At 37.7% G+C, this 26,115-nt stretch overlaps 1 protein-coding gene across 4 annotated transcripts in view; it reads right to left on the bottom strand.

Moving 5' to 3' along the window:
- MAGT1 (magnesium transporter 1) overlaps positions 1 to 20,819 on the bottom strand; it is a 60,353-nt gene extending 39,534 nt beyond the window's left edge. For 2 of the 4 annotated variants that reach the window (XM_021688102.1, XM_021688243.2), the window contains exons 1-3: positions 20,625 to 20,752; positions 10,575 to 10,744; positions 7,017 to 7,134 (exon numbers count right to left, since the gene is read on the bottom strand). In XM_021688102.1, coding sequence (XP_021543777.1) covers positions 7,017 to 7,134; positions 10,575 to 10,744; positions 20,625 to 20,726 — 390 coding nt within the window. In that variant the 5' untranslated portion in view covers positions 20,727 to 20,752. Of the gene's footprint in view, positions 1 to 7,016; positions 7,135 to 10,574; positions 10,745 to 16,236; positions 16,318 to 20,624 lie in introns of those variants that run through there. The other 2 variants (XM_021688030.1, XM_021688166.1) reach the window with 2 other exon arrangements.
- Between the last annotated feature and the right edge of the window lie 5,296 nt (positions 20,820 to 26,115).

The raw sequence follows: 26,115 nt of genomic DNA, 5'->3' as shown, positions 1-26,115 counted from the left end.
CAGTTACATACTAGGGAAACCCAATAAGGCTACTAGCTGATTTTTCATCAGAGACTTTGCAGGCCAGAAGGGAGTGGCATGATTTATTCAAAGTGCTGAAAGAAAAAAAACCTACAACCAAAAATACTCTACTGGGCAAGTTTATCAACAGAACTAAAGAACAGATAAAGAGTTTCTGAGATAAAAAGAAGTTAAAGAGGGCGTCTGGGTGGCTCAGTTGCTTAAGCCTGCCTTTGGCTCAGGTCATGATCCTGGAGTCCCTGGATCCAGTCCCGCATCGGGCTCCCTGCTCAGCAGGGAGTCTGCTTCTCCCTCTGACCCTCCCCCCTCTCATATGCTGTCTCTCTCATTCTCAAATAAATAAATAAAAATCTTTAAAAAAAAAAAAAAGAAGAAGTTAAAGAGGTCCATCATGACTAACCCAAACTTACGATAAATGATGAGGGAATTCTTTAAGTGGAAAAAGGCCATAACTAGAAGTAAGAAAAGTATAAAATGAGGAAATTTCAATGGTGAAAGCAAAAATAGAGTAAAGGCAGTAGATTACTCACTTATAAAGCCAGCATGGAAGTTAAAACACAAAAGAAGTAAAATCAATTATATCTACAAAAATTACTCAAGGGTTACACAAAAACTTAAAAAAATGTAAAACAGGACATCATAACCCAAGCATTACACTAGACAAATCCATCAAACCACAAGGGAAGAGAAGAAAATAAGGAAAGGAGAAGTATAAAGACAACCAGAAAAAATTAACAAATGGCAATAAGTACATACCTATCAATAATTACTTTAACTGGACTAAATGCTGTAATCAAAAAATATATGGTAACTGAATGGATTAAAAAAAAAAAACAAGAACAATCTATGCGCTGCCTACAAGATACTCATTTCAGACCTAAAGACACACACAAACTGAAAGTGAAGGAGTGGAAAAGATATTCCATGAAAATGGAAGCAGGAAAAAAATCCAGGTATACTTAAATCAGAGAAAATAGACTTAAAACAGAAGACTGTAAAAAGACATTACATAATGATAAAAAGATCAACCTAACAAGAGAATATAACAATTGTAAATATGCACCCAACATAGGAGCACCTAAATAAATGAAACAAACATTAACAGATATAAAGGGAGAAACTGACAGTAATGCAATAATAGTAGGGGATGTTAACATCCCACTGACATCAATGGATAGACCACTCAGACAGGGGGCTTCTGGGTGGCTCAGTCGTTAGGCGTCTGCCTTCCGCTCTGGCCATGATCCCAGAGTCCTGGTACCGAGCCCCGCATCGGGCTCCCTGCTCGGCTGGAGGCCTGCTTCTCCCTCTCCCACTCCCCCTGCTTGTGTTCCCCCTCTCTCTCTCAAATAAATAAATAAATAAATCTTTAAAAAAATTAAGATCACTCAGATAATCAATAAAAAAACAGTAGCTTTGAATGACACATTAGACCAGATGGACTTAACAGACATATATAGAACATTTTATCTAAAAAAAAATCCAGCAGAATACACATTCTTTTCAAGTGCACATGGAATATTCTCCTAAACAGATAATAAATTAGGCTAGACACGAGTCTCAAAATTTAAGACAATTGGAATCATATCAAGCATCTTTTCTTGTTTTTAATTTAAATTCAATTTGCCGACATATAGTACATCATTAGTTTTGATATAACGTTCAATGATTCATTAGTTGTGTCTAACACCCAGTGCTCATCACATCACGTGCCCTCCTCAATGCCCATCACCCAGTTACACCATCCCCCCACCCACCTCCCTTTCCGCAACCCTCAGTTTGTTTCCCAGAGTCCAGAGTCTCTCAGGGTTTGTCTCCCTCTCTGATTTCTTCCCAGTTTTCCCTCCCTTCCCCTATTGTCCTCTGCACTATTCCTTATATTCCACATATGAGTGAAACTATAATAATAACTGTCTTTCTCTGATTGACTTATTTCACTTAGCATCATACCCTCCAGTTCCATCCATGTTGATGTAAATGGTAGGTATTCACCCTTTCTGATGGCTGAGTAATATTCCATTGTATATATTCAAGCATCTTTTCAATCACAATGGTATGAAAGTAGAAATCAATTACAAGAAAAAACTAGGAAAAAACACAAAGACATGGAACCTAAAAAAATATGCCACCAAACAACTAATGGGTTAACAAAAAAGTCGAAAAGGAAACTGAAGAATATATGGAGACAAATGAAAATCGAAAAATAACAGTCCAAAATCTTTGGGACACAGTAAAAGCAATTCCAAGTGGGAAATTTATAGCAATAAAGACCTACCGAAAGAAATAAAAAAAAGAAAAACCAATCTAACCTTCACTTAAAGGAACTAGAAAAAGAAGAGCCACAAAAGCCCAAAGTTAGTAGAAGAAAGTAAATAATTAAGATCAGAACAGAAATAAAGATATAATAAAGACTAAAAAAAAAGACAATAGAAAAGATCAATGAAACCAAGAGCTGGTTTTCTGAAAAGATGAAAAAAATTGATAAACCTTTATCAGACTCATCAACACAAAAAGAGAGGATGCAAATATATAAAATCAGAAATGAAAGAGGAGAAATAGGGCGCCTGGGTGGCTCAGATGGTTGAGCGTCTGCCTTCGGCTCAGGTCATGATCCCAGGGTCCTGGGATCGAGTCCCGCATCGGGCTCCCTGCTCCTTGGGAGCCTGCTTCTCCCTCTGCCTCTCTCTCTCTCTCTGTCTCTCATGAATAAATAATAAAAAAATCTTTAAAAAAAAAGAAAGGAGAAATAAAAACCAAAACCACAGAAATACAAAGGATTATGAAAGAGTATTATTGAAAATTATAGGTTGTCCAAAGACAACCAAAGAAAAAACTGATAAATTTGTAGAAATGTACAATCTTCCAAAGTGCATCAGGAAAAAATAGAAAATTTGAACAGACTCATTACTAGTAATGAAATTAAAATGGTCATCAAAAAAAACCCTCCCAACAGTGGCGCCTGGGTGGCTCAGTCGGTTAAAGCGACTGCCTTCCGCTCAGGTCATGATCCCACAGTACTGGGATCGAGCCCCATGTCGGGCTCCCTGCTCAGCTGGGAGTCTGCTTCTCCCTCTCCCTCTGCCCACCCCCTTGCTTGTGCATGCATGCTCACTTTCTCCCTCTCAAATAAAAAAATAAAATCTTAAAAAAATTCCCTCCTAACAAAGAGAAATCCAGGACCAGATGGCTTAACAGGTGAATTTTACACCAAACATTTAAAAAAGCATTAATACCTATTCTTAAAATATTCCAAAAAATAGGGCGCCTGGGTGGCTCAGTTGGTTAAGCGACTGCCTTCAGCTCAGGTCATGATCCTGGAGTCCCAGGATCGAGTCCCGCATCGGGCTCCCTGCTCGGCAGGGAGTCTGCTTCTCCGTCTGCCCCTCCCCCCTCTCATGTGCTCTCTCTCATTCTCTCTCTGAAATAAATAAATAAAATCTTTAAAAAATATATATATATTCCAAAAAATAGAAGAGGAAGGAAATCTTCCAAATTTACTTACTCTATGAGGCCAGCATTACCCTGAACGAAAACCAGATTAAAGACACTACAATAAAGAAAACTACAGGCCAGTATCTCTGATAAACACAGACACAAAAATCTTCAACAAAATATTACCAAACTGAATTCAACAATGCATTAAAAGGATCATTCACCACAATCAACTGGAATTTATTCTAGGGATGCAAGGATGATTCCATATTCACAAATCGACGTAATACATCATATTAACAAGAGGATGGATTAAAAACTATGTAATAATCTCGGGGTGTCTGGGTGGCTCAATCGTTAAGCGTCTGTCTTGGGACGCCTGGGTGGCTCAGTCGGTTAAGCGTCTGCCTTCGGCTCAGGTCATGGTCCCAGCGTCCTGGGATCGAGTCCCGCATCGGGCTCCCTGCTCTTTGGGAGCCTGCTTCTCCCTCTGCCTCTCTCTCTCTCTCTGTCTCTCATGAATAAATAAATTTAAGCGTCTGTCTTCGGCTCAGGTCATGATCCCAGGGTCCTGGGATCAGGCCCTGCATCGGGCTCCCTGCTCAGTGGGAAGCCTGCTTCTCCCTCTCCCACTCCCTCTGCTTGTGTCCCCTCTCTCACTATGTCTCTCTCTGTCAAATAAAGAAAATCTTTAAAAAAAACCAAAAAAAACAACTATGTGATAATCTCAACAGATGCAGAAAAAGCATCTGAAATATACATCTGTTCACGACGGAAACTCTCAGCAAAGTGGCTTTAGAGGGAACATACCTCCACATAATAAAGGCCATATATGAAAAACCCACAGCAAACATATTCAATGGTGAAATTAACTAAAAGTTTTTCCTCTAAGATCAGCAACAAGTTAGGGATATCCACTCTTGTCACTTTTATTCAACACAGTACTGGAAGTCCCAGCCACAGCAATGAGACATGAAGAAGAAATAAGAGATATCCAGGGCACCTGGGTGGCTCGGTCAATTAAGTGTCTGCCTCTGGCTTGGGTCATGATTTCAGGGTCCTGGGATTGAGTCCGGAGAGTCTGCTTCTCCCTCTGCCCCTCCTCCCCCCACTCATGTGTGCTCTCTTTCTCTCGCAAAAATAAATAAAATCTTAAAAAAAAAGAAATAAAATATATCCAAATTGGTAAGAAGTAAAACTGTTACTATTTTCAGAGGACATGATACTATATATAGAAAAACTTAAAGACCTGACCAAAAATATATTAGTACTAGTAATGAATTCAGTGATGTTGTAGAATACAAAATATACAGAAATCTGTTGCATTTCTATACACTAATAGCTAAGTAGCAGAAAGAAAAATTAAGAAAACAATCCCATTTACAATTATACCAAAAAGAATAAAATACCTAGGAATAAATACAACCAAGGAGGTGAAAGACCTTTACTCTGAAAACTATAACACACTGGTGAAAGAAATTGAAGACAACACAAATGGAAAAATATACTATGCTCAATGACTGGAAGAGTATTGTTAAAATGTCCATACTACCCAAAGCAATCTACAGATTCAATGCAATCCCTATCAAAATACCAACAGCATTTACCACAGAACTAGAACAAATACCCCTAAAATTTGTATGGAACCACAAAAGACCCCAAATAGCCAAAGCAATCTTGAGAAAGAAGAACAAAGCTGGATATATCACAATCCCAGATTTCAAGATATACTACAAGGTTAGGTAATCAAAACATTATGGTACATATACATATACAGACACATAGATCAATGGAAGAGAATAGAGAGCCCAAAAATAAACCCAGGCTTATATGGTCAATGAGTCTATGACAAAGGAGGCTAGAATATACAAAGGGGAAAAGACAGTCTCTTCAACAAATCGTGCTGGTAAAACTAGACAGCTACATGAAAATGAAACTAGACCACTTTCTTACATCATATACGAAACTAAACTTAAAATGGATTAAAGACCTAAATGTGAGACATGAAACCATGTATTTAAAGGAAAACATACACAGTAATTTCTTGGACATTGGCCATAGAAACATATTTATGTATATATCTCCTCAGGCAAGGGAAATTAAATAAAAAATAAATTATTGGACTATACCAAAATAAAAAGCTTTTGCATAGTGAAAGAAACCAACAAAATGAAAAGGCAACCTACTGAATAGAAGATATCTGCAAATGACATATACAGTAAGGGGTTAATATCCAAACTATATAAAGAACTTACATAACTCAACACCAAAAAGAACCAAACAATCCAATTTAAAAATGGGCAGAGATGGGGCGCCTGGGTGGCTCAGTCGTTAAGCGTCTGCCTTCAGCTCAGGTCATGATCCCAGGGCCCTGGGATCGAGTCCCACATTGGGATCCCTGCTCAGCAGGAAGCCTGCTTCTCCCTCTCCCACTCCCCCTGCTTGTGTTCCTGTTCTCGCTATCTCTCTGTCAAATAAATAAAATCTTAAAAAAAATAAAAATAAATAAATAAAAATGGGCAGAGAACCTGAATAGACATTTTTCCAAAGAAGACATACAGATGGCCAACAGATACATGAAAAGATGCTCAACATCACTAATCATCAGGGACATGCAAATCAAAACCATAATGAGATATCACCTCACACCTGTCAGGATGGCTCAAATAAAAAAGACAAGAAATAACAAGTGTTGGTGAAGATGTGGATAAAAGAGAACCCTTGTGCACTGTTGGTGGAAATGTAAATTGGTGCAACCAGTATGGAAAACAGTATGAAGCTTCCTCAAAACATTAAAAATGGAAATATCACATGATCCAGGAATTGCACTATTGAGTATTTACCTAAAGAAAATGAAAACACTAGCTAGAAAGGATATATGCATTACTATTTATTGCAGAGACATCTATAATGGCCAAAATATAGAAGCAACCCACATGTCCATCGATAGATTAATGGATAGAAAAGATATGACATGTATGCATGTATGTACACACACACACACACACACATATTACTCAGTCATAAAAAAGAATGAAATTTTGCCATTTATGACAACATGGATGGACCTAGAGGGTATTATGCTAAGCGAAATAAGTCAGACAGAGAAAGACAAATACCATATGATATCACTTATATGTGGAATCTAAAAAACACACCCATAAACAAACAGACTCAGAAATACAGAGAACAAACATGGTTAGTTGCCAGAGGGAAGGGCGGATGCGCAAAATAGGTGAAGGGGATTGAGAGGAACAAACTTCTGGTTATAAAGTAAGTCACAGAAATGTAATGTATAGCACAGTGTATACAGTCAATAATATTGTAATAACCTTGTGTGGTAATGGATGGTGACTACCCTTATCATGTTGAGCACTAAGTAATGTATGGAACTGTCAAATCACTATGTTGTACACCTGAAAGCGATATAACATTATATACCCAGTATACTTAGATAACAATGAATATATAAATAAAACTTCTTGTGGCTATTGAAAAAGATATATTCCACTTTATCTATAGTTAACTTATCCTTACTTAATAAAATAAGCCAAAGATCTTACCATCTGAAATACATCAGAGCCTTCATCAAAATCCACCATAGCAAAAAATATCCTGTTGGTAAATGCACTGGAGTATCGCCAGGAGTTTGCCAGGATCTGGAATTCTTCATCAGCTTGCCTGGATACAATCAGATTTGTGAAGATAACATATAAAACACTTTTAAAAGCAATCTAATTTATCAGCAGTAAAACAGAGCCAAAGAGGGGCGCCTGGGTGGCTCAGTTGGTTAAGCGACTGCCTTCGGCTCAGGTCATGATCCTGGAGTCCCTGGATCGAGTCCCGCATCAGGCTCCCTGCTCAGCGGGGAGTCTGCTTCTCCCTCTGACCCTCCTCCCTCTCATGCTCTCTATCATTCTCTCTCTCTCTCAATAAATAAATAAATAAAAATCTTTAAAAAAAAAAAACAAACGAAGCAATAGCAGTTTTTCCAATTGGGGAAATATTTTGAGAGATATAGAGACAGAGACAGAGAGGGAGAGGGAGAGAGAGAGAGAAACAAACACCAGTCAGGTTCTGCTGACAGGGTTAGGACAAACCTTGGAAAATATTGCCATTGTTTTGGCATAAGAGAAGCCTTATCCTAAGTGTTGGGGATTTCAACAGAAAGTAGTTACTTGACTAAGCTTCACACTTTGTGCTTGTTTCTTATCTCAAAGCTCTTTAAGTAGTCATTGGTAAAATCCAGCTAACTGTACAACAATTTTTTTTTAAAGATTTTATTTATTTATTTGAGAGAGAGTATGAGATAGAGAGAGAGAGCATGAGAAGGGGGAGGGTCGGAGGGAGAAGCAGACTCCCTGCTGAGCAGGGAGCCCGATGTGGGACTCGATCCTGGGACTCCAGGATCATGACCTGAGCCGAAGGCAGTCGCTTAACCAACTGAGCCACCCAGGCGCCCCAACAATTTTTAATACCCTAAATTTAAGTGTTCAAAGACAAGGTTTAAGTATTTCCAGAGAAAGTAGACTATAATAGTAACCCATTTTATAAATCTAACATATAACATGCTATTATTTAGTAAATAAAAATACAGTCAGATGAATTATTAGGGTGAAAGATAAAAAGAATCTAGGGAATTGAGATTAATTGAAACCTCAAGTCATGTTTGACTTTTTCCTTATTGCCCGTATGCTTTCAGTTTCCAAGATGTGATAATTCTTCATTTGTGATTATCTTTTAACTCCAACCCTTACCATTTATTTATTTTTTAAGATTTTTATTTATTTATTTGACAGAGAGAGACACAGCGAGAGAGGGAACACAAGCAGGGGGAGTGGGAGAGGGAGAAGCAGGCTCTCCGCTGAGCAAGGAGCCTGATGCGGGGCTCGATCCCAGGACCCTGGGATCATGACCTGAGCCAAAGGCAGACGCTTAACCGACTGAGCCACCCAGGCACCCCACCTTCCCATTTATTTTTATTGCTATCAGCTAAAGGCAGATGTTTAATATCTGACATTAGAATATTAAAATACTGACTCTAGTTTCTCCTCTTCCAATCATTCTTATGCTGCAATATACATCAGTCTTCTTAAATTACTACTTTTTTGAAACTCCTACTCTTCTCCAAAGCCATTGTTGTTTTTCTACTACCTTCAGAACAGTCTCCACGCTTTTTCACTGGTTATTCAAGGTTCTTTATCATCCAGTTCCAATAAGGCCTCTAACTTTTACGTAGCCTTACTACTAATCAATATAAAACAGGATCTCTTAATTCCAGCATTTTATTTACCACCATCTCTGTGCCCTTGCACACATCTTTACTTCTAACCAAAATATCCCACTTCTATCTAAATCTGATCCATCTGTATAGCCCGAATACAAATCCTTTCTTCTCCATTAGACCAACCCTAATCTTCCTGTTATATGACCTCCCTGAAATTTTATAATATTTATTATGCACATAACCCATTTGGTACTTAGTTATAAATTGCCTTATATTGCCAGCTAAATTTTCACGTGTGGAACTCATTTCCCTAGCCATATGATAAGGTAGGGCATCTTATACTTCTCATCATGATAGCACCAAATATATAGTATTATACACATTGCTGTTAATTTTTATTTTTTGAATGAGTTTAGGAAAATGCGAGCTAATTTTAAATTCGGTCTTATAGAAAGATACTAATAAAAACTTAGGTTAATAATAAATGTCATTAATTTGCATTTAATACAGAATTACGAAGGAGTTTGTGTTTGTTCCCTAACATTTTTGTATACTCCTGATTGCTGAAATGACTAAATTGTGATTCTACATTTTAAGTTTATGCATAATTAATACCTACTATCCAGCATATGTACTCAAAAATAAGTACTCAGGGATCAAATACCTTGACTATCTCCTACCTCTGAGGGGAAAATCCTTTAAGAAAAGTTAGCAAGTCTTGGGGTAACGTAATGCATATTCTAAAAAAAAATTGTCTAATCCTTCACATGGACCCACAGGCTGTCAGAACTTGGAAAGCCTTCAAGATTTTACTAAATTGGTTCTTCACCAGGTAGCTCTGTCATTTTATTTAACGTGAATTCCCAGATTACACATATTGATCTAAAAATATAAGTTAAAAAAATACCAAAAAGCAAAAGCTATTCTATTTTTTAGTACCCACTATTTTAAATTTTGTTTTAAAGAAATATAGTCCTGGGACACCTGGGTGGCTCAGTTGGTTAAGCATCTGCCTTCAGCTCAGGTCATGATCCCAGAGTCCTGGGATCGAGTCCCATATTGGGCTCCTTGCTCAATGGGGAGCCTGCTTCTCCCCCTGCCTGCTGCTTCTCCCTCTGCCTGCCGCTTCCTCTGCTTGTGCTCGCTCTTGCGCTGTCTCTGACGAATAAATAAAATCTTTTAAAAAAAATAAAATAAAGAAATATAGTCCTTTTGTTTAAAGAAATATCAATCTTTGTTCCTAAGATTACTCAAACAGTAAAATAAAATCAATAAACCATTGTTTTATGAAAGTTTAAGTGAGATTAGTCTCCATTTCCAAGGTTTTCAATCACTACAAAATAATCTAGAAAAAAGAAAACATCTCTAAATCATACATCTTTATTTTCTAAAAATGTTCTCCTGTAATTCCAAATTTGGATGTAGCTACCATTATTGCATTAATAATTATCTCTAGCTTTGCACAGACCAGTTAAAAGATTTTGGAACCTATTTCTTCATAAATGAGAGAATACTTGCTTTACTTACCTTCTGGGGTTGTTGTATAAAATAAGAGTATGAAACTGAAAGCAGTTACAAATAATAAAATACTACATCAATCCTATTGGCATACATTTAGATAAATTGATACCAATTTATATGATGATTATTCAGTTTTTAAGTTATTCCTATCATGGCTACCACAATACTTTATCCTTGCTCTTTGTTCCCCCGACCAATGTGGAAACCAAGAAATGACTCTAAGAAAGGGCAGCATGTGTTACTACAGACATCCTAAGTAAGGTATATACAATAATTGTTTATGTGCCCACTGAACTAATTTGGTTCTTCTGGGATTGAGAAACAGTTAAAATCTAATGTTACTTAATTTTAAAGTGTAGTTGAAAGTTCATACTTGCACACGACACACTGTCTGTGAAGTTGGAGAGCAGTGAACATGACAATAACGGAGTAGTTTCTTGGTGGGGCTTTAACAAGGCGACGGAACTTGTCTCCATTCATTCTTATTACAGGTCTTTTATTGGTCCATTCCATCAGTTGACTAACCTTTTCTGATAACACCATCTAAAAAAAAAAAAGGAAGGAACGTGGTGTTAATGCTCTTAGCATGGCATTTGAAGTTCCTTTTAACTAGGCAACTTACCTAAAACCAAGACTAACACGTAGAGGTACACAGAAAATGTGAGAAACCTAAAAATAAAATCTGATAATTGGGCCTGATAATGATAATTATTCTTAAAATTCTATTATTCCATGATGAGATTTAATCATATACTGCCCTGTTGATGTGAATTATTTATTTATACTAATAAATAAAATATAAAATCATAAAACCTTTCATTTGCCAAAGATTCCAAAGAATGTTGAGTTAAACCAGTTAGTTTTGTACACGATTTTGTTTCTTAAAACCAAAACAAAATAAAAACAAAACACACCTATAAAGAAACTGGAGTAGTTGAAACAATCTTGAAAACACTTGAAAACAAAGAATAAAATGGGAGGATCACTCCTGATTTTAAGGTTTACTATATAGCTATAATAAGCAAGGCAGAGTGGTACTGATGACAGAATAGACTCAGATCAATGGCACAGAAACAGATCTACATTAAGTATAGCCAACTGATTTTTCACAAAGGTGTAAAAACTCAGTAAAGCAAGGCTAGGTTTTCAACAAATAGTGCTGGAGCAATGGGACATCCATAGTCAAAAATAGGTATCTTGAACTAAACTTCATACTTTATACAAAACTTAACTCAAACTGGATCACATAAACATAAAAATGAAAACTATGAAAATTTTAGAAAAAAAGAAAAAAGGGGCACCTGGCTCGCTCAGTCAGTGGAACATGTGACTCTTGATCTTGGGGTTGTGAGTTCAAGCCCCACACTAGGCATACAGCTTACTTAAAAAATTTTTTGTTTAGGAAAAAGATTAGGAGAGAACATTTAGGATCCTGGGGTAGGGAAAGAGTTCTTAGACCTGAAGCCAAAAAGCATGATTCATAAAAAAGAAAATAAAAAGATAACCTCACCAAAATTAAATTTTTTTTCTCTAGAAAAGACCATCTTAAGAGGAGGAAAAGAGAAGCTACAGAGTGGGAGAAAATATTTTCAAACCACATATCTGACAAAAGATAAGTAGTTATATTTTTAAAAACTATCAAAACTTGGGGTGCCTGGGTGGTTCAGTCGGTTAGGCATCTGACTTTTGATTTCAGCTCAGGTCATGATCTCATGGTCATGGGATCGAGCCCCATGTTGGGCTCTGTGCTCAGTGGGGAGTCTGCTTGAGATTCTCTCCCTCTTCCTCTGTCCCTGGTCATATGCACGTGCTTGCTCTAGTAAATAAGTAAATAAAATCTTTTAAAAAAAGGTTTTATTTATTTGAGAGAGAGAGAATGAGAGCAAGAGAGAGAGAGCGAACGGGGGGGGGAGGGTCAGAGGGAGAAGCAGACTCCCTGCTGAGCAGGGAGCCCAATATGGGACTCGACCCCGGGACTCCAGGATCGTGACCTGAGCCGAAGGCAGTCGCTTAACCCACTGAGCCACCCAGGCGCCCATAAGTAAATAAAATCTTAAAAAAAAAAAAAAAGAAATGGAACTTGTTTTTCCAGGAAGGGAACAGTAACATGGATTCTAAAAATGCATGATTTACCTTTAAAGCATGGCTAAATTCAGCCAATACTGAAAAAAAAAAAAATTTCCTGAGTATACCTATGAACAACATAGAATGCACAAAAATTACTTTTGTAGCAGATTCAGAATAATTCTGGTAAGAGTCATAAAATGAATATGTCACAAATGGAAAACCAAATATAGACTCTAAGCCCACAGAGAAATATATACACTCTCAAAAGATTAGTATAACAAATAATTAAAAGATTTGTGGAACCATGATACTGAGGAAACAGATCACTCTAAACCAGGGTTTTACAACAGTGGCAATACTGACATCTTGAGCCAGATAATTCTTTGTTGTCTGGAGTTGTCCTGCACATTGTAGGATGCTGAGCAGCATCCCTGATCTTCACGCACCAGATGCCAGTAGTACCCCTACCTTCAGCTGCCACAACCAAAAATGTCTCCAGACATTGCCAGATAACCCCTGGGAGCAAAATTCCCATCCTCCCTCATTGAGAACCACAGTTTAAACTGAAAAGAATTTTCACAGTATGATTTAAGTTTTTATCATCTTATTATGTATCCAATTTTTTAATTCATTACTGATCAGAACACAATAAAGAAGAAAAATGTGGCGATAAAGTAAACCAAAACTTCCCAGAGCAAGCCCTCAGCATAATGGGTAATAAACTTTCTAGACCAATGTTTCTCCAAGTGTGGTTGGTATAAAGGAGCTTGTTAGATGTTAAGACTTCCAGGTTTCATCCTCTAGTAAATTTGATTCAGTAGGTCTACAGTAGGTTCCGAGAATACGAAATTTTAACAGGTAACCCAAGTGATTCTTTATATATACTGAAGTTTCAGAACTACTGCTATACATTCTCATTCTTATGGGTAGGGACTACATGTTATATAAATATCTATGTATAACACAGGGAAATTAAATAAACATTAAGCTATTCAAATGATAAATAAGAGGGAAAAATATATCATTCCTAATAATAAACCACTACTTGATCTTCCTGGAATGACTGAGGAATGTGATATATTTTAGATAACTCAAATATAACATCTTAATAATTGAGACACTTTAAAAAAATTCCAGTAGAGTTAATATACAGTGCTATATTAGTTTCAGGTGTACAATACAGTGATTCAACAATTCTTTTTTTGTGTGTGATTCAACAATTCTATACATTACTCAGTGCTCATAAAATTAAGTGTACTCTTAATCCCCTTCACCTATTTTTTTTTTCAGATTTGTAAAATCCTGTATTTTTTTCCCCTTCACCTATTTCACCCATCCCCCCATCCACCTCCCCTTTGGTAACCACCTGGTTTGTTCTCTATAGTTAAGAGTCTGCTTTTTGGTTTGTCTTTTTTTCCTTCGTTTGTTTTGCTTATTAAATTCCACATATGAATGAAATCATATGGTATTTGCCTTTCTCTGACTTACTTCACATAGCATTATACTCTCCAGTTCCATCCATGTTGTTGCAAGTGGCAAGATTTCATTCTTATGGCTGAATAATATTCTATTGTATATATATATCCATATTTATCCATTCATCTATCAATAGACACTTGGGATGCTTCCATAATTTGGCTATTGTAAATAATGCTGTGATAAACATAGGGGTGCATATATCCTTCTGAATTAGTGTTTTTGTATTCTTTGTGTAAATACCCAGTAGTGCGATTACTGGATCATATGGTAATTCTATTTTTAATTTTTTGAGGAACCACCATACTGCCACAGTGGCTGCACCAGTTTGCATTTCCATCAACAGTGCACGAGGGTTCCTTTTTTTCCATATCCTCGCCAACACCTTTTGTTTCTTGTGTTTTTCATTTTAGCCATTCTGACAGGTGTGAGGTGACATCTCATTTATGTTTTGATGTGCATTTCCCTGATGATCAGTGATACTGAGCATCTTTCCATGGAGAGATGTCTATTTTTAATTGGATTATTTGTGTTTTTCTGGTGTTGGGTTATAGAAATTCTTTATATATTCTGGATACTAACCCTTTATTGGATATGTAATTTGCAAATATCTTCTCCCACTCCATAGGTTGCCTTTAGTTTGCTGATTGTTTCCTTCGCTGGGCAGCAGCTTTTTAACTTAATGAATTCTGAATAGTTTATTTTTGCTTTTGTTTCCCTTGCCTCAGGAGACGTATTTAGAAAAATGTTGCCAAATGTCAGACACATTTTCTAGACATATCTAGAAAAAAAGGCCAATGTCAGAGACTTTACTGTCTGTGCTCTTCTAGGGTTTAATAGTTTCAGGTCTTACATTTAGGTCCTTAATCCATTTTGAGTTTATTTTTGTATGCTATGTAAGAATATGGTCCAGTTTTTCCAACACCATTTGTTGAAGAAACTGTCTTTTTCCCATTGCACATTCTTGCATCCTTTGATGAAGATTAACTGACCATGTAATTGTGGGTTTGTTTCTGGGGTTCCTATACTGTTCCATTGATCAATGTGTCTATTTTTGTGCCAGTGCCATACTGTTTTGATTGTAGCTTTGCAGTACAACTCGAAGCCTGGAATTGTGATACCTCCAGCTTTATTCTTCAAGATTGCTTTTTCTATTCAGGGTCTTTTGTGGCTCCATACAAATTTTAAGATTGTTTATTCTAGTTCTGTGTTAAATGCTGTTAGTACTTTGATGGGGATTACATTAGATCTACAGATTGCTTTGGGTAGCATGGACATTTTAACATTATTTGTTCTTTTTTTTTTTAAAAGATTTTATTTATTTGCGAGAGAGAATGAGAGACAGCATGAGAGGGAGGAGGGTCAGAGGGAGAAGCAGACTCCCTGCTGAGCAGGGAGCCCGATGCGGGACTCGATCCCGGGACTCCAGGATCATGACCTGAGCTGAAGGCAGTCGCTTAACCAACTGAGCCACCCAGGCGCCCCATTATTTGTTCTTTCAATCCATGAGCGTGGAATATCTTTCCAACTGTTTATGTCATCTCCAATCTCATTCATCAATGTTTTATAGTTTTTAGAGTACAGGTCCTAGCCACTTCTTTCACTAGTCCTCTGTCTTCTCTAGCATATGGTTTTATAAAGGAATTTCTCTTTTCTTCACATTTGAGTTGAAAGCTTTCTTGATTGGAGTAAATCTCTAGTACTGAAGAACCTTCTTCCTTAGGGTACCTTTCATTCTTTGTCAAGAGCCCATTGTTTGAGTACTAAAAGCTATGGCTCAGAAATAAAAATTTTGTTTTTCTACAGCATCTTCACTAAGTCACACTATGCACTCCCCAGATAATCCCTTTATCTTCCAAAGACATAACCTTCAAAAGTAAAGGATTAAAATGTTGCCCATACCCTTTGCGTCCTTCTATTATTTAGTACTTTAAAGTTAAGAACCACAAAGGACTACAGTAGAGAAAAGTAAGAGGTTTATCAAATGAATTATTCAGCAACTAAAAAAAGCAATTGATTTGGAAACAACTCCTATTGCAAATACTTTTTCCACTAACAGCTTTACTAAACATTTATGAAAATATATCCATCCAGTTTTTAATTTGCATTAGATATATTAATTCAAAACAAAATATAGGGCGCCTGGGTGGCTCAGTTGGTTAAGCGACTGCCTTCGGCTCAGGTCATGATCCTGGAGTCCCGGGATCGAGTCCCGCATCGGGCTCCCTGCTCGGCGGGGAGTCTGCTTCTCCTTCTGACCCTCCTCCCTCTCATGCTCTCTGTCTCTCATTCTCTCTCTCTCAAATAAATAAATAAAATCTTTAAAAACAACAACAACAACAACAAAACAAAATATAGGCTTGCTATGGAAAAACATTAACTGTATAAGGACGGACTTTTATAATAAATTTCCCCCCTTTCTGGACATTATTTTTCGACTGAAATAAAACAAAACAAAAAAAAGCAATATTATTCACAATTAAAATACTTACCAGCAAAGTAAGCTTGAACTCTCTGTGCTCTTGAAACATTTTAATTAGTATGACCACAAAATAATCCCAACAGGAAGCCAATTAATATCTCTAATCTTGTTAGCAATAATCAAGTATGATGAACATTTTAGGCCTATAAAGGATTAAGAGGGCCAAGAAAAGGCAGTGACACAATAGTTTAATTTCACTCTACCTGCTTGCATAATATTTATCTAAATTAGCTCTAGTAAACTAGATTAAGTCTTAACAACTACAAATTCTCCTACTGCCCCTGAATATCTCTCATGAAAAATAGCATACAGGAATCCATTATCATTTAAAGCTAAAATCTGATCCTGCCATTAAGATTTCTTCTGAATTTCAGAAGTAATAAAGCTAGGGCGCCTGGGTGGCTCAGTTGGTTAAGCGACTGCCTTCGGCTCAGGTCATGATCCTGGAGTCCCGGGATCGAGTCCCGCATCGGGCTCCCTGCTCGGCAGGGAGTCTGCTTCTCCCTCTGACCCTCCTCCCTCTCATGCTCTCTGTCTCTCATTCTCTCTCTCTCAAATAAATAAATAAATAAATCTTTAAAAAAAAAAAAGAAGTAATAAAGCTAAACATCACCAGTATGAATTCCTCTAAAATGCACCTCCTTCCCCTTTCCCCAAACTTATTTGACTGTATCTGTGTTCTACACCATCAGGGTTTATTTATAAAAATTCTTGGTATTTTTAGCTTTCTTAATCATCCACTAGTTTTCAGACATTAGTAAAATAAGAGTCCTGGTTAAGCAATACATTTCCAACTCCATCCTTAAATTAAGAGTGACACTGAACAGATCTGGAAACACATCTGGCAGATAACGACTGAAGGAGACAGACAGAGAGCAGAGAAGAGAGCATTTTTAATCCTTAAATGTCATCTGCTCCATTCTCAGTGTACCTACTTTCTGGACAGGGATAAAAGACACTCTCTCCCCTCTCCTTGATGTTTTAGTTTTAGGGGGTACTTCATTTGTTTTGCAACTGCTCCTGGGCCTTTGATTCTTAGTAATAAGGTATTTTCTAAAGAATCACAGAGACTTTTTTGTACATGTGACAATTTCATTTGTCAGTTTTCAAAGCAAGGTCAGAAAATGTAGAAGTTTTTCCAACAATAACCTGCCTTGTCAAAATATGCAGTAATTCTACTTTCTGAATATCCGTAAGAACATCACAAAAAAGATCAACCAAAAAATATTTTACTACCACAGAGGAACACAATCTTATTTTCTAATATTCATCTAATGTCTTCTACACGCAAGGGGTGGCATTAGACACTTTACAGCCCTCATTTAATTTTCACAATATGCAAACAGGCATTTTTGCATTCTACTGATAAAATGAAACTCAGCAACTGGCTAAGGATCATTAGGGTTGCATTAACATATATGCTCTTTAAAATTTTACAAAATTTTTCTGAAAACTGAGAAAAGGGTGGAAATTTATCATCCTAGCATTATTATCATTTTTTTTAAAGATTTATTTATTTAATTGACAGAGAGAGAGAGAGAGACAGCATGAGGGGGAACACAAGTAGGGGGAGAGGGCGAGGGAGAAGCAGGCTTCCAGCTGAGCAGAGAGCCCGATGCGGGGCTCGATCCCAGGACCCTGGGATCATGACCTGAGCCGAAGGCAGTCGCTTAACCAACTGAGCCACCCAGGCGCCCCTATTATGATCATTTTTATTAGGTTTCAGTATGCTATGTGCATTCACTGTTTTCCATATTTCATTTTATTTCTCTATTACAGATTCCCAGAAGTAGACCAAGATATATAGATCATTTTATCAAAGGCCATGCTTTTTCATTTTTATCATGCTGCCTTCCTAAAACGACACCAGATGCAAGGACAAACAACTTCCCTTCTACCACAGGGGATATAATTCATCATAAAAATAAAACAAGTCATTTCAAAAGAAGTCTTTGTGACCTAGCAAAGAGCTTTGGGTTTGGAGTGGGACCAGGGGCAGAATCCCAGCTCAGTCTATAGAGCTGTCTTCTTTGGGCAAGTCCCCAATAATCTCTCTTGTTCAACATCAGTCCCCTCTTCCCTCATCTTTCTAAAGGGGTTAATACTTACTCTGCAGGGTTATTGTGAGGATTATAGATAAAACCATTGTGCCTGGCATGTAGAAGGCATTGAATAAATATTAGAGAATAAGTCAACGTTCCCGTGAAAACACTATTGTAGGTATAAATAATCAGGTAAGTAGAATAGCATTACATTCCGGGGCGCCTGGGTGGCTCAGTTGGTTGGGCGACTGCCTTCAGCTCAGGTCATGATCCTGGAGTCCCTGGATCGAGTCCCGCATCGGGCTCCCTGCTCGGCAGGGAGTCTGCTTCTCCCGCTGACCCTCCCCCCTCTCATGTGCTCTCTCTAATTCTCGCTCTCTCAAATAAATAAAATCTTTAAAAGAAAAAAAAAAAAGAATAGCATTACATTTAACAATAGACAACCAGGACGAACTGGAGTGATTTTTAATTATAGTATTTTAAGAAAAGTGTCTTTTTAATTTTTTTTATTTATTTGTCAGAGAGAGAGAGAGAGGGTGCACAAGCCAGGGGTTGGGGGGAGAGGAAGAGGGAGAAGTAGGTTCCCTGCTGAGCAGGCAGCCTGATGCAGGACTAGATCCCAGGACCCCGAGATCATGACCTGAGCTGAAGGCAGACGCTTAACCAACTGAGCCACCCAAGCATCCCGAAAAGTGTCTTTTTAAAAGGAATACTTAAAGATTATAAGCCCAGGCATCAACCTATTTAAAGCCACATCTACTATGGTGGATAGACCTGGGAATTAAAAAAAAAAATGTTTTCAAAAATTGACCAAAAGAAGTATTCTACAACAGAACACCTATATTTTTTTTAAAGATTTTATTTATTTATTTGAGAGAGAGAGCACATGAGAGGGGGGAGGGTCAGAGGGAGAAGCAGACTCCCTGCTGAGCAGGGAGCCCGATGCGGGACTCGATCCAGGGACTCCAGGATCATGACCTGAGCCGAAGGCAGTCGCTTAACCAACTGAGCCACCCAGGCGCCCGGAGAACACCTATATTTTAAAATTGTCTCTAAGTAGTATCACAGTAATCTTTTTTTAAAGATTTATTTTTATTTATTTTTTAAGATTTTATTTATTTGAGAGAAAGAGCGAGCAAGAGAGAGAGAGCAGGAGCTGGGGTAAGGTACAGAGGGGAGGGGAGAAGCAGACGCTCCTGCTGAGCAGGGAGCCCGACGTGGTATTTGATCCCAGGACCCTGGGATCATGACCTGAGCCAAAGGCAGACGCTCAACCGACTGGGCAACCCAGGTGCCCCTTAAAGATTTATTTTTATTTGAGAAAGAGAGAATGTGTGTGCAAGCAGGGGGGGGGAATGGGGGAGAGGCAAAGGGGGACGGAGAGAGAGGATCCTGAAACAGACTCCCTGCTGAGCAGGGAGCCCGAAGCGGTGTTTGATCCCAGGACCCTGACATCATGACCCGAGTACTAGAAGCAGCACAAAATGTACAAGAACTAGCATAAAACTGACTGACCTAGAGTTTTAGTCCTTGTTATCCAACAAGTAACTGTGTAAGCTTAGGACTCAGTTTTCTTCATCCATAAAATCAGGGAGCATAAATAATATAAATAATTGTGAGTAATCCTGAAAGCTCTAAGAGCATATGGCTCTAAGTCATAAATGTTTCAAAACACAATGTTAAAATTTCTTTGCTTGGATTGCTTAATGGTAAGGAAAGAATACTCTATCTCCTCTACTTGCCACAGTCAGTAAATTCCACAAAGACAGAATCTTAGTTTTGTTCACTTATGCATACCAAGCTTCTACAACAGTGCTTGGCATGTTTGATATTTGTAAATGATTGAAAATGGTTTAAGAGCCTCCAACCCAGCAAATTGCTTTGAATCAATTATTTGGACAATGTCATAAACCTGGCATAGTTTAGCTTTTCAGTTTAATTCTCACATTCCTGAAGCGAAAATGCTACAAACGTATAGCTCTCAGACGTCTATAAGGGAGTTACATCTACTGACAGCAGAAAGATTCAAGAAATTCTACCCCCGGACCTAGAGTCAAACTTCCCCTACCACCTGATGGGGCCCATCCTCAAAGTAGTGTCAAAACTCTCAGCTATGTACACGCACAGGCCTATAGAAGCCAGGTTGTCATCTACCCCACCGCTCTCAGGCTCTACATCCCTAGAAGACAAGGAGTTACAGTTTCTTCTCTCGCGAACCTCCTAATTCTTAAAAAGGGTGAAACTGGAGCCACCAAAAGACACAGAACCAATGGTGAAAGAGGATGGGAAGGAGTACAGACCCTCTCAAGCCCCATTCTTTGGGAAAAGCCCGTGTTGCTGCCAACAGCGTCCTCACCTCCTTCTTTCTTTGGGCAGAGGCTGAGGGAACCCCGTAACTGAGCAGCAGCGCCACCGCCATGTTCGCGGAGACACAGCAAAACCACCAACGCGCTGCCATGTTCGCTTCTCTCTCTCGAAGCGAAACTTTCCTCGGGCTGGGTCTGAGCGCGGGGCGTGAGAACAGGCAAACCAGCCCCCTGTCCCGCCTCATTGGTCCAGCTCAGCCCTTCTGGGCGACCCTTCACATTACGTCACGACGCTCTACCGCTAGACGCACGCTAAAAGACGGTTCACTTCTAATTGGTCTCCGTTAGCCAATAGAAAAAGGATAATCTGGTGGTTTTTCATTGGTCCGCTAAGGATAATTAACTGCCCCTTTCGTTTACGCAAAGATGAGGCGTGTAATGCGTCTGTATAGGCGCATGCGCAGTTGTGAAGCGTTGCGGTTTTTGTTTTTTCCTAGTCCAAAATGGCTTCAGGCTGTTAAGATGGAATGTTTTCCCCATTCATTTAGAAGTACCTTGGAATCCTTCTTGTTTGTTTAATATTCTAGAAAATTCGGACCTAGCCACGTGATTGTTAGCTATCTTATTCCCTCATTCTGCCTCTAAAGTTTTTCAAATCAAGATGAAAAAAGTAAAAGCAGGAAAACAGATACAGACTTAATATCACTGAAGACTTTTTAAAAGTAAATGAGCTAGAGCTTGTTGAATACCTTCTGTGTCCCAGGAACTGTGCCATGTGTGGTGCACAGAGCGGACATCAAAAGTGATTTTTTTAAAGTTGTTTTTTTCATGACATTTTTAAAGTTAAACTTATTAATTTATTACTTTAAGACAAGGACTTAAATTTCTGGTTATAGACAGCAAATACTGACTTCTTATTTTGTTTGGAAGATGAGCATGAAGCTAAGGTTGTAAGGAAGCATTTCTGTCTTTTTAGTTTTTGTGTCATAGTCCATATTCTTTAAACATCATTTCCCCTATGTTAAACATAATAAAAATCCTACATAGCTGAAGAAGTTTCCATTTATTTGGTCCAGGTTTATCATAGTGGGTTGTAAAACTGGGATAATTTAACTAGAGAAGAATAATATACTCAAGAGGAAAAATACCAACAAAATAAAATCAGTTGTCTATAATTTGGATTTATTTCCATGGTGTGAAACATCATATGACTACTCTTTTAGGCCTCGCTGGGAAACACATGCACACACACGCACAGAGAAAAAGAATTTCATTATGTTGGAGAGATAAGGATATGTGTATGGAAGGGAAAATAGCTGGTTCTGAAGTGAAAATATGTGATCTGGAGATATGAAAAACATTTTAAGACATTTACAGACACATAATAAGAATAATACAAAATAAAAGTATATGGGGACATGCTGTTTGATTCTATTTATATGACATTCTGGAAAAGACAAACTCAAAGGGACAGAGAATAGATCAGTGGCTATCTGGGGCTGGATGTGGGGAGAGAGGAGCCACACAAAGGAAATTTTTGTGGTGATGTAACTGTTATGTCCTTTATTGTTGGGGTGGTTATACTAGGCACTTGTCAAAACTCACAGACTGGTACACCAAAAAAGAATGAATTTTACTGCATGTAAATTGAATGAATAAAAATTAAGGTAAATTTTTAAAGAACACAGAAATCTCACCTATCATGTTGGCAAAAATTCAATACATGCCATCATCAAGGCTGTGGGGAAACATGCACCCTTATACAATGCTGGTGGAAATGCAAAATGGCATATCTATGGAGGTTAAGCTGAAAATATCCAGCAAAACTACATATGCATTTATCCTCTGATCTAGCAATCCCACTTCTAGGAATCTAATCCAAAAAATAAGAATATATGTGCACAAAATTATTCATTTTAGCACTATTTATAATTTAAATATTCTCAAAAATACCCAAATGTTCAAATACAGGAGACTGATTGAATATACTACGGTACATTGTTGGTTTACAAACTGGACACTGTATATGCAGGGCAAGGAGAGACTGAGGAGAGACTGAGGCAAACCACTCTAAGTTGATAGTTTTTTCTAAATTTTTATTTATTTTTTATTTTTAAAGATTTTATTTATTTATTTGAGAGAGTGAGAGAGTGCATGCATGAGCATGAGCGGGGTAGGGGCAGAGGGAGAGGGAGAGGGAGAAGCAGATTCCCCACTGAGTGCGGAGTCTGACCTGGGGCTCAATCCCGGGACCCCGAGATCATGACCTGAGCCAATGTCAGATGCTTAACCGACTAAACCACCCAGGAGCCCCTAAAATTTTTATTTTTCTTCTTAAAGTATAGTTGACATACAATGTTACATTAGTTTCAAGCGTACGACATAGTGATTTTACAATTCTATACATTATGCACTGCTCACCACCATGAGTGTAGTCACCATCTGTCACCATACCACATTATAAAAATATTATTGACTAAATTCCCTATGCTGTCCTTATCTCCATGACTTATTTATTTTACAACTGGAAAGCTGTACCTCTTAATCCACTCCACCTATTTCACCCATCCTCCCTCCCTCTGGCAACCACCAGCTTGTATTTATGAGCCTGTTTCTGTTTTTTGTTTAATTTATTTTGTTTTTTTTAGATTCCACATATAAGTGAAATCATATGGTATTTGTCTTTTTCTATCTGACTTCTTTTACTTAGTATGTACCCTCTAGGCCCATCCATGTTGTCACAAGTGGCAAGATTTCATTCTTTTTATGGCTAAGTGATATTCCACTGTGTATAACACACTTTACCCATTTATCTATCTATGGACACTTAGGTTTTGTTTTTAATAAACAAGGGAACTCATGAGGCTTGTTCTGGGGAGCTGCAAAATGACTAAAGATTCCCACCTGCCCACCAGAATCTCAAAAGTTTATATAGAGGCCTTAACTGGGTTCAGTCATGTATGCTGTCCAGGTGGTCTCAACAATAACTTACTTTCTCAAGGCTATGTGGTTGGAATAGCTCCCACTTGGGAAAAGTAGGAAGAATGTACATTCCCAAAATGGGGTTTGGGTGAGGAGTATATGATTGCCTGGGTCCAGCTTGCAGGTCAACTGACAGTCGAGTCCTCTTTATTACCTCCTCCAACATTTGTAAATACCATGGAGTATTTCACAGCTATAAAAAAAAAAGAATGAGGAAGAGTTGTGTAAATGATATGGGTTTTCTTTTTTTTTTTTAAAGATTTTATTTATTTGAGAGAGAGAATGAGAGACAGCACAAGAGGGAAGAGGGTCAGAGGGAGAAGCAGACCCCCTGCTGGGCAGGGAGCCCAATGCGGGACTTGATCCCGGGACTCCAGGATCATGACCTGAGCCGAAGGCAGTCGCTTAACCAACTGAGCCACCCAGGCACCCGATGATATGGGTTTTCAAGATCGATTGTTAAGTGAAAAAAAAACGAAGTACAAAAGAATATACATATTATGCTACTGTGTAAAATAGAAGAGGAAATAGGAAAATATACACATATTTGCCCATTTTACGTATGTTGGAGGAGGTAATAAAGAGGACTTGGCTGCCAGTTGACCTGCAAAAGGAAACACAGAAAAAGTTAAACCAGAAACTAACGAAATTGGTTATCTACAGGAGGTGGAGGAAATGGAGTGGAACAGTTATGGTAGGGAATGACACTTCCCTAAGTATACAAGTTTTTATAGTTTTTACTTTTGTAATAATGTAAACATTTCTAAAATAATCCAAATATAAAACCAAATCATTTGGTTTTTCAAGATAAAAAAATTCTAAAGATGAATAAGATGAATAGTGGTGATGATTGTACAAAAATGTAGATGTACTTAATGCTACTAAATTGTACACTTAATAATTATTAATGGTAAATACTATGTATGTACAATTTTTAAAATAAATTAGAGGAGTATCTGGCTGGCTTAGTTTGTAGAGCATGCAACTTTTGATCTCAGGGTTGTGAGTTTGAGCCCCACATTAGGTGTAGAGCTTACTTAAAAAAATAAATAGATAAAAATTTAAAAAATAAAATTAGAAAAAATTTAAATCATATCAGTAAGAATGTGGTAAAACTTAAATTGAATACAAACAGAAAAAGGGAGCTTGACACTATTTCAAATGAAAAACAACCACACTAAAAAAAAAAAACTAATCTGAACAATTTATGAACACACCGCTTTGATTATATCCCATTAGTCTAAAGAAAAAAAACTACAAGCAAATCTTAAATTCTACTAAGTAGGTTTGTTTTTCATAGTAATATGAGTATAGCAATCCTGAAAATTTATTTTGTATAATACAATACGCATAAACACTGATATTAGAGCCAGGATTCTCACTCTGGAAGAAGGGAGATACAAATATGAAATGAGGGAAAGTAGAAAAGAGCTTTTGGACTGGAATTGGAGGTGTTAGTATAAATTTATTATTCATAACATATATTCCTAGCTCTATTTGCTGAAAGGACTAGAAGCAATGACACTCCAATATCAATGAGCATACCTGGTACTGAATATATGTTGCTAAATGCCATCTCTAAAAGAAATTAGAGCTTCTTAGAGGATTGGCTAGTTCCAGTGCTGGGCAGGGAAAGTACAAGATGAACCTTGAACATCTTGCGTCAGAAAAAAAAAAAAAAACACGTGCTCAAAAAGAAAAAAAAAATGAAGTTATGTCAAAAAATACATATAAGACACCTTGAAGGGAATCCTACTGATCACATCTGGGACTCTTGATTACTAAAATAAATCATAATAGTAATGGATTATAACTACTGAATCCACAAATCCATATTGATAATGAACAAATAAATTGGAGAGGGGATAAAATTCCTCCCTACAGTAGAACACCCACTATTAAATATAGAAGGAATGATAGAATTAGGGGCGCCTGGGTGGCTCAGTTGGTTAAGCGTCTGCCTTCGGCTCAGGTCATGATCCCAGCGTCCTGAGATCGAGCCCCGCATTGGGCTCCCTGCTCGGCAGGAAGCCTGCTTCTTCCTCTCCCGCTGCCCCTGCTTGTTGTGTTCCCTCTCTCGCTGTCTCTCTCTGTCAAATAAATAAATAAATTCTTAAAAAAAAAGAGAAGGAATGATAGAATTAGAAAATCACCATATGAAACTTTCATACTAATAATTTGGGCAAAAATCATCAATGGATACAAAAACTAGTGGGTGAAATTTTGATGAAGAACAGGATATTCACATAAGTCGGTGTATTTTTCACGTTACTTATTTTATTACAAAGGGAAAAAACAGTAACTTTAGGAACTTGGAAGCCACTCTTTGGACCAAAGGATTAAAGTTGGCAATAATGAGACAATAATGGGACATTGTGTGCTTCCTGACAAGATACCCTAAATAGACACATCTGTTATGTAGTATTCCTGCCAGAAGTGCATAAACTGAATTTAATTATGAGAAAATACCAAGCACACACAATTTGTGGGAACTTTTATAAAATAACTGGCCTATACTCTTCAGGCCGTGATCGTATGTTGTGACCTATACTCTTCAAA

Source organism: Neomonachus schauinslandi, chromosome X (assembly GCF_002201575.2).
Source record: "Neomonachus schauinslandi chromosome X, ASM220157v2, whole genome shotgun sequence".
NCBI lineage: Eukaryota > Metazoa > Chordata > Mammalia > Carnivora > Phocidae > Neomonachus > Neomonachus schauinslandi.
The sequence above is the reverse complement of the archived record's forward strand: the minus strand, read 5'-3'. Positions and strand labels throughout refer to the sequence as shown.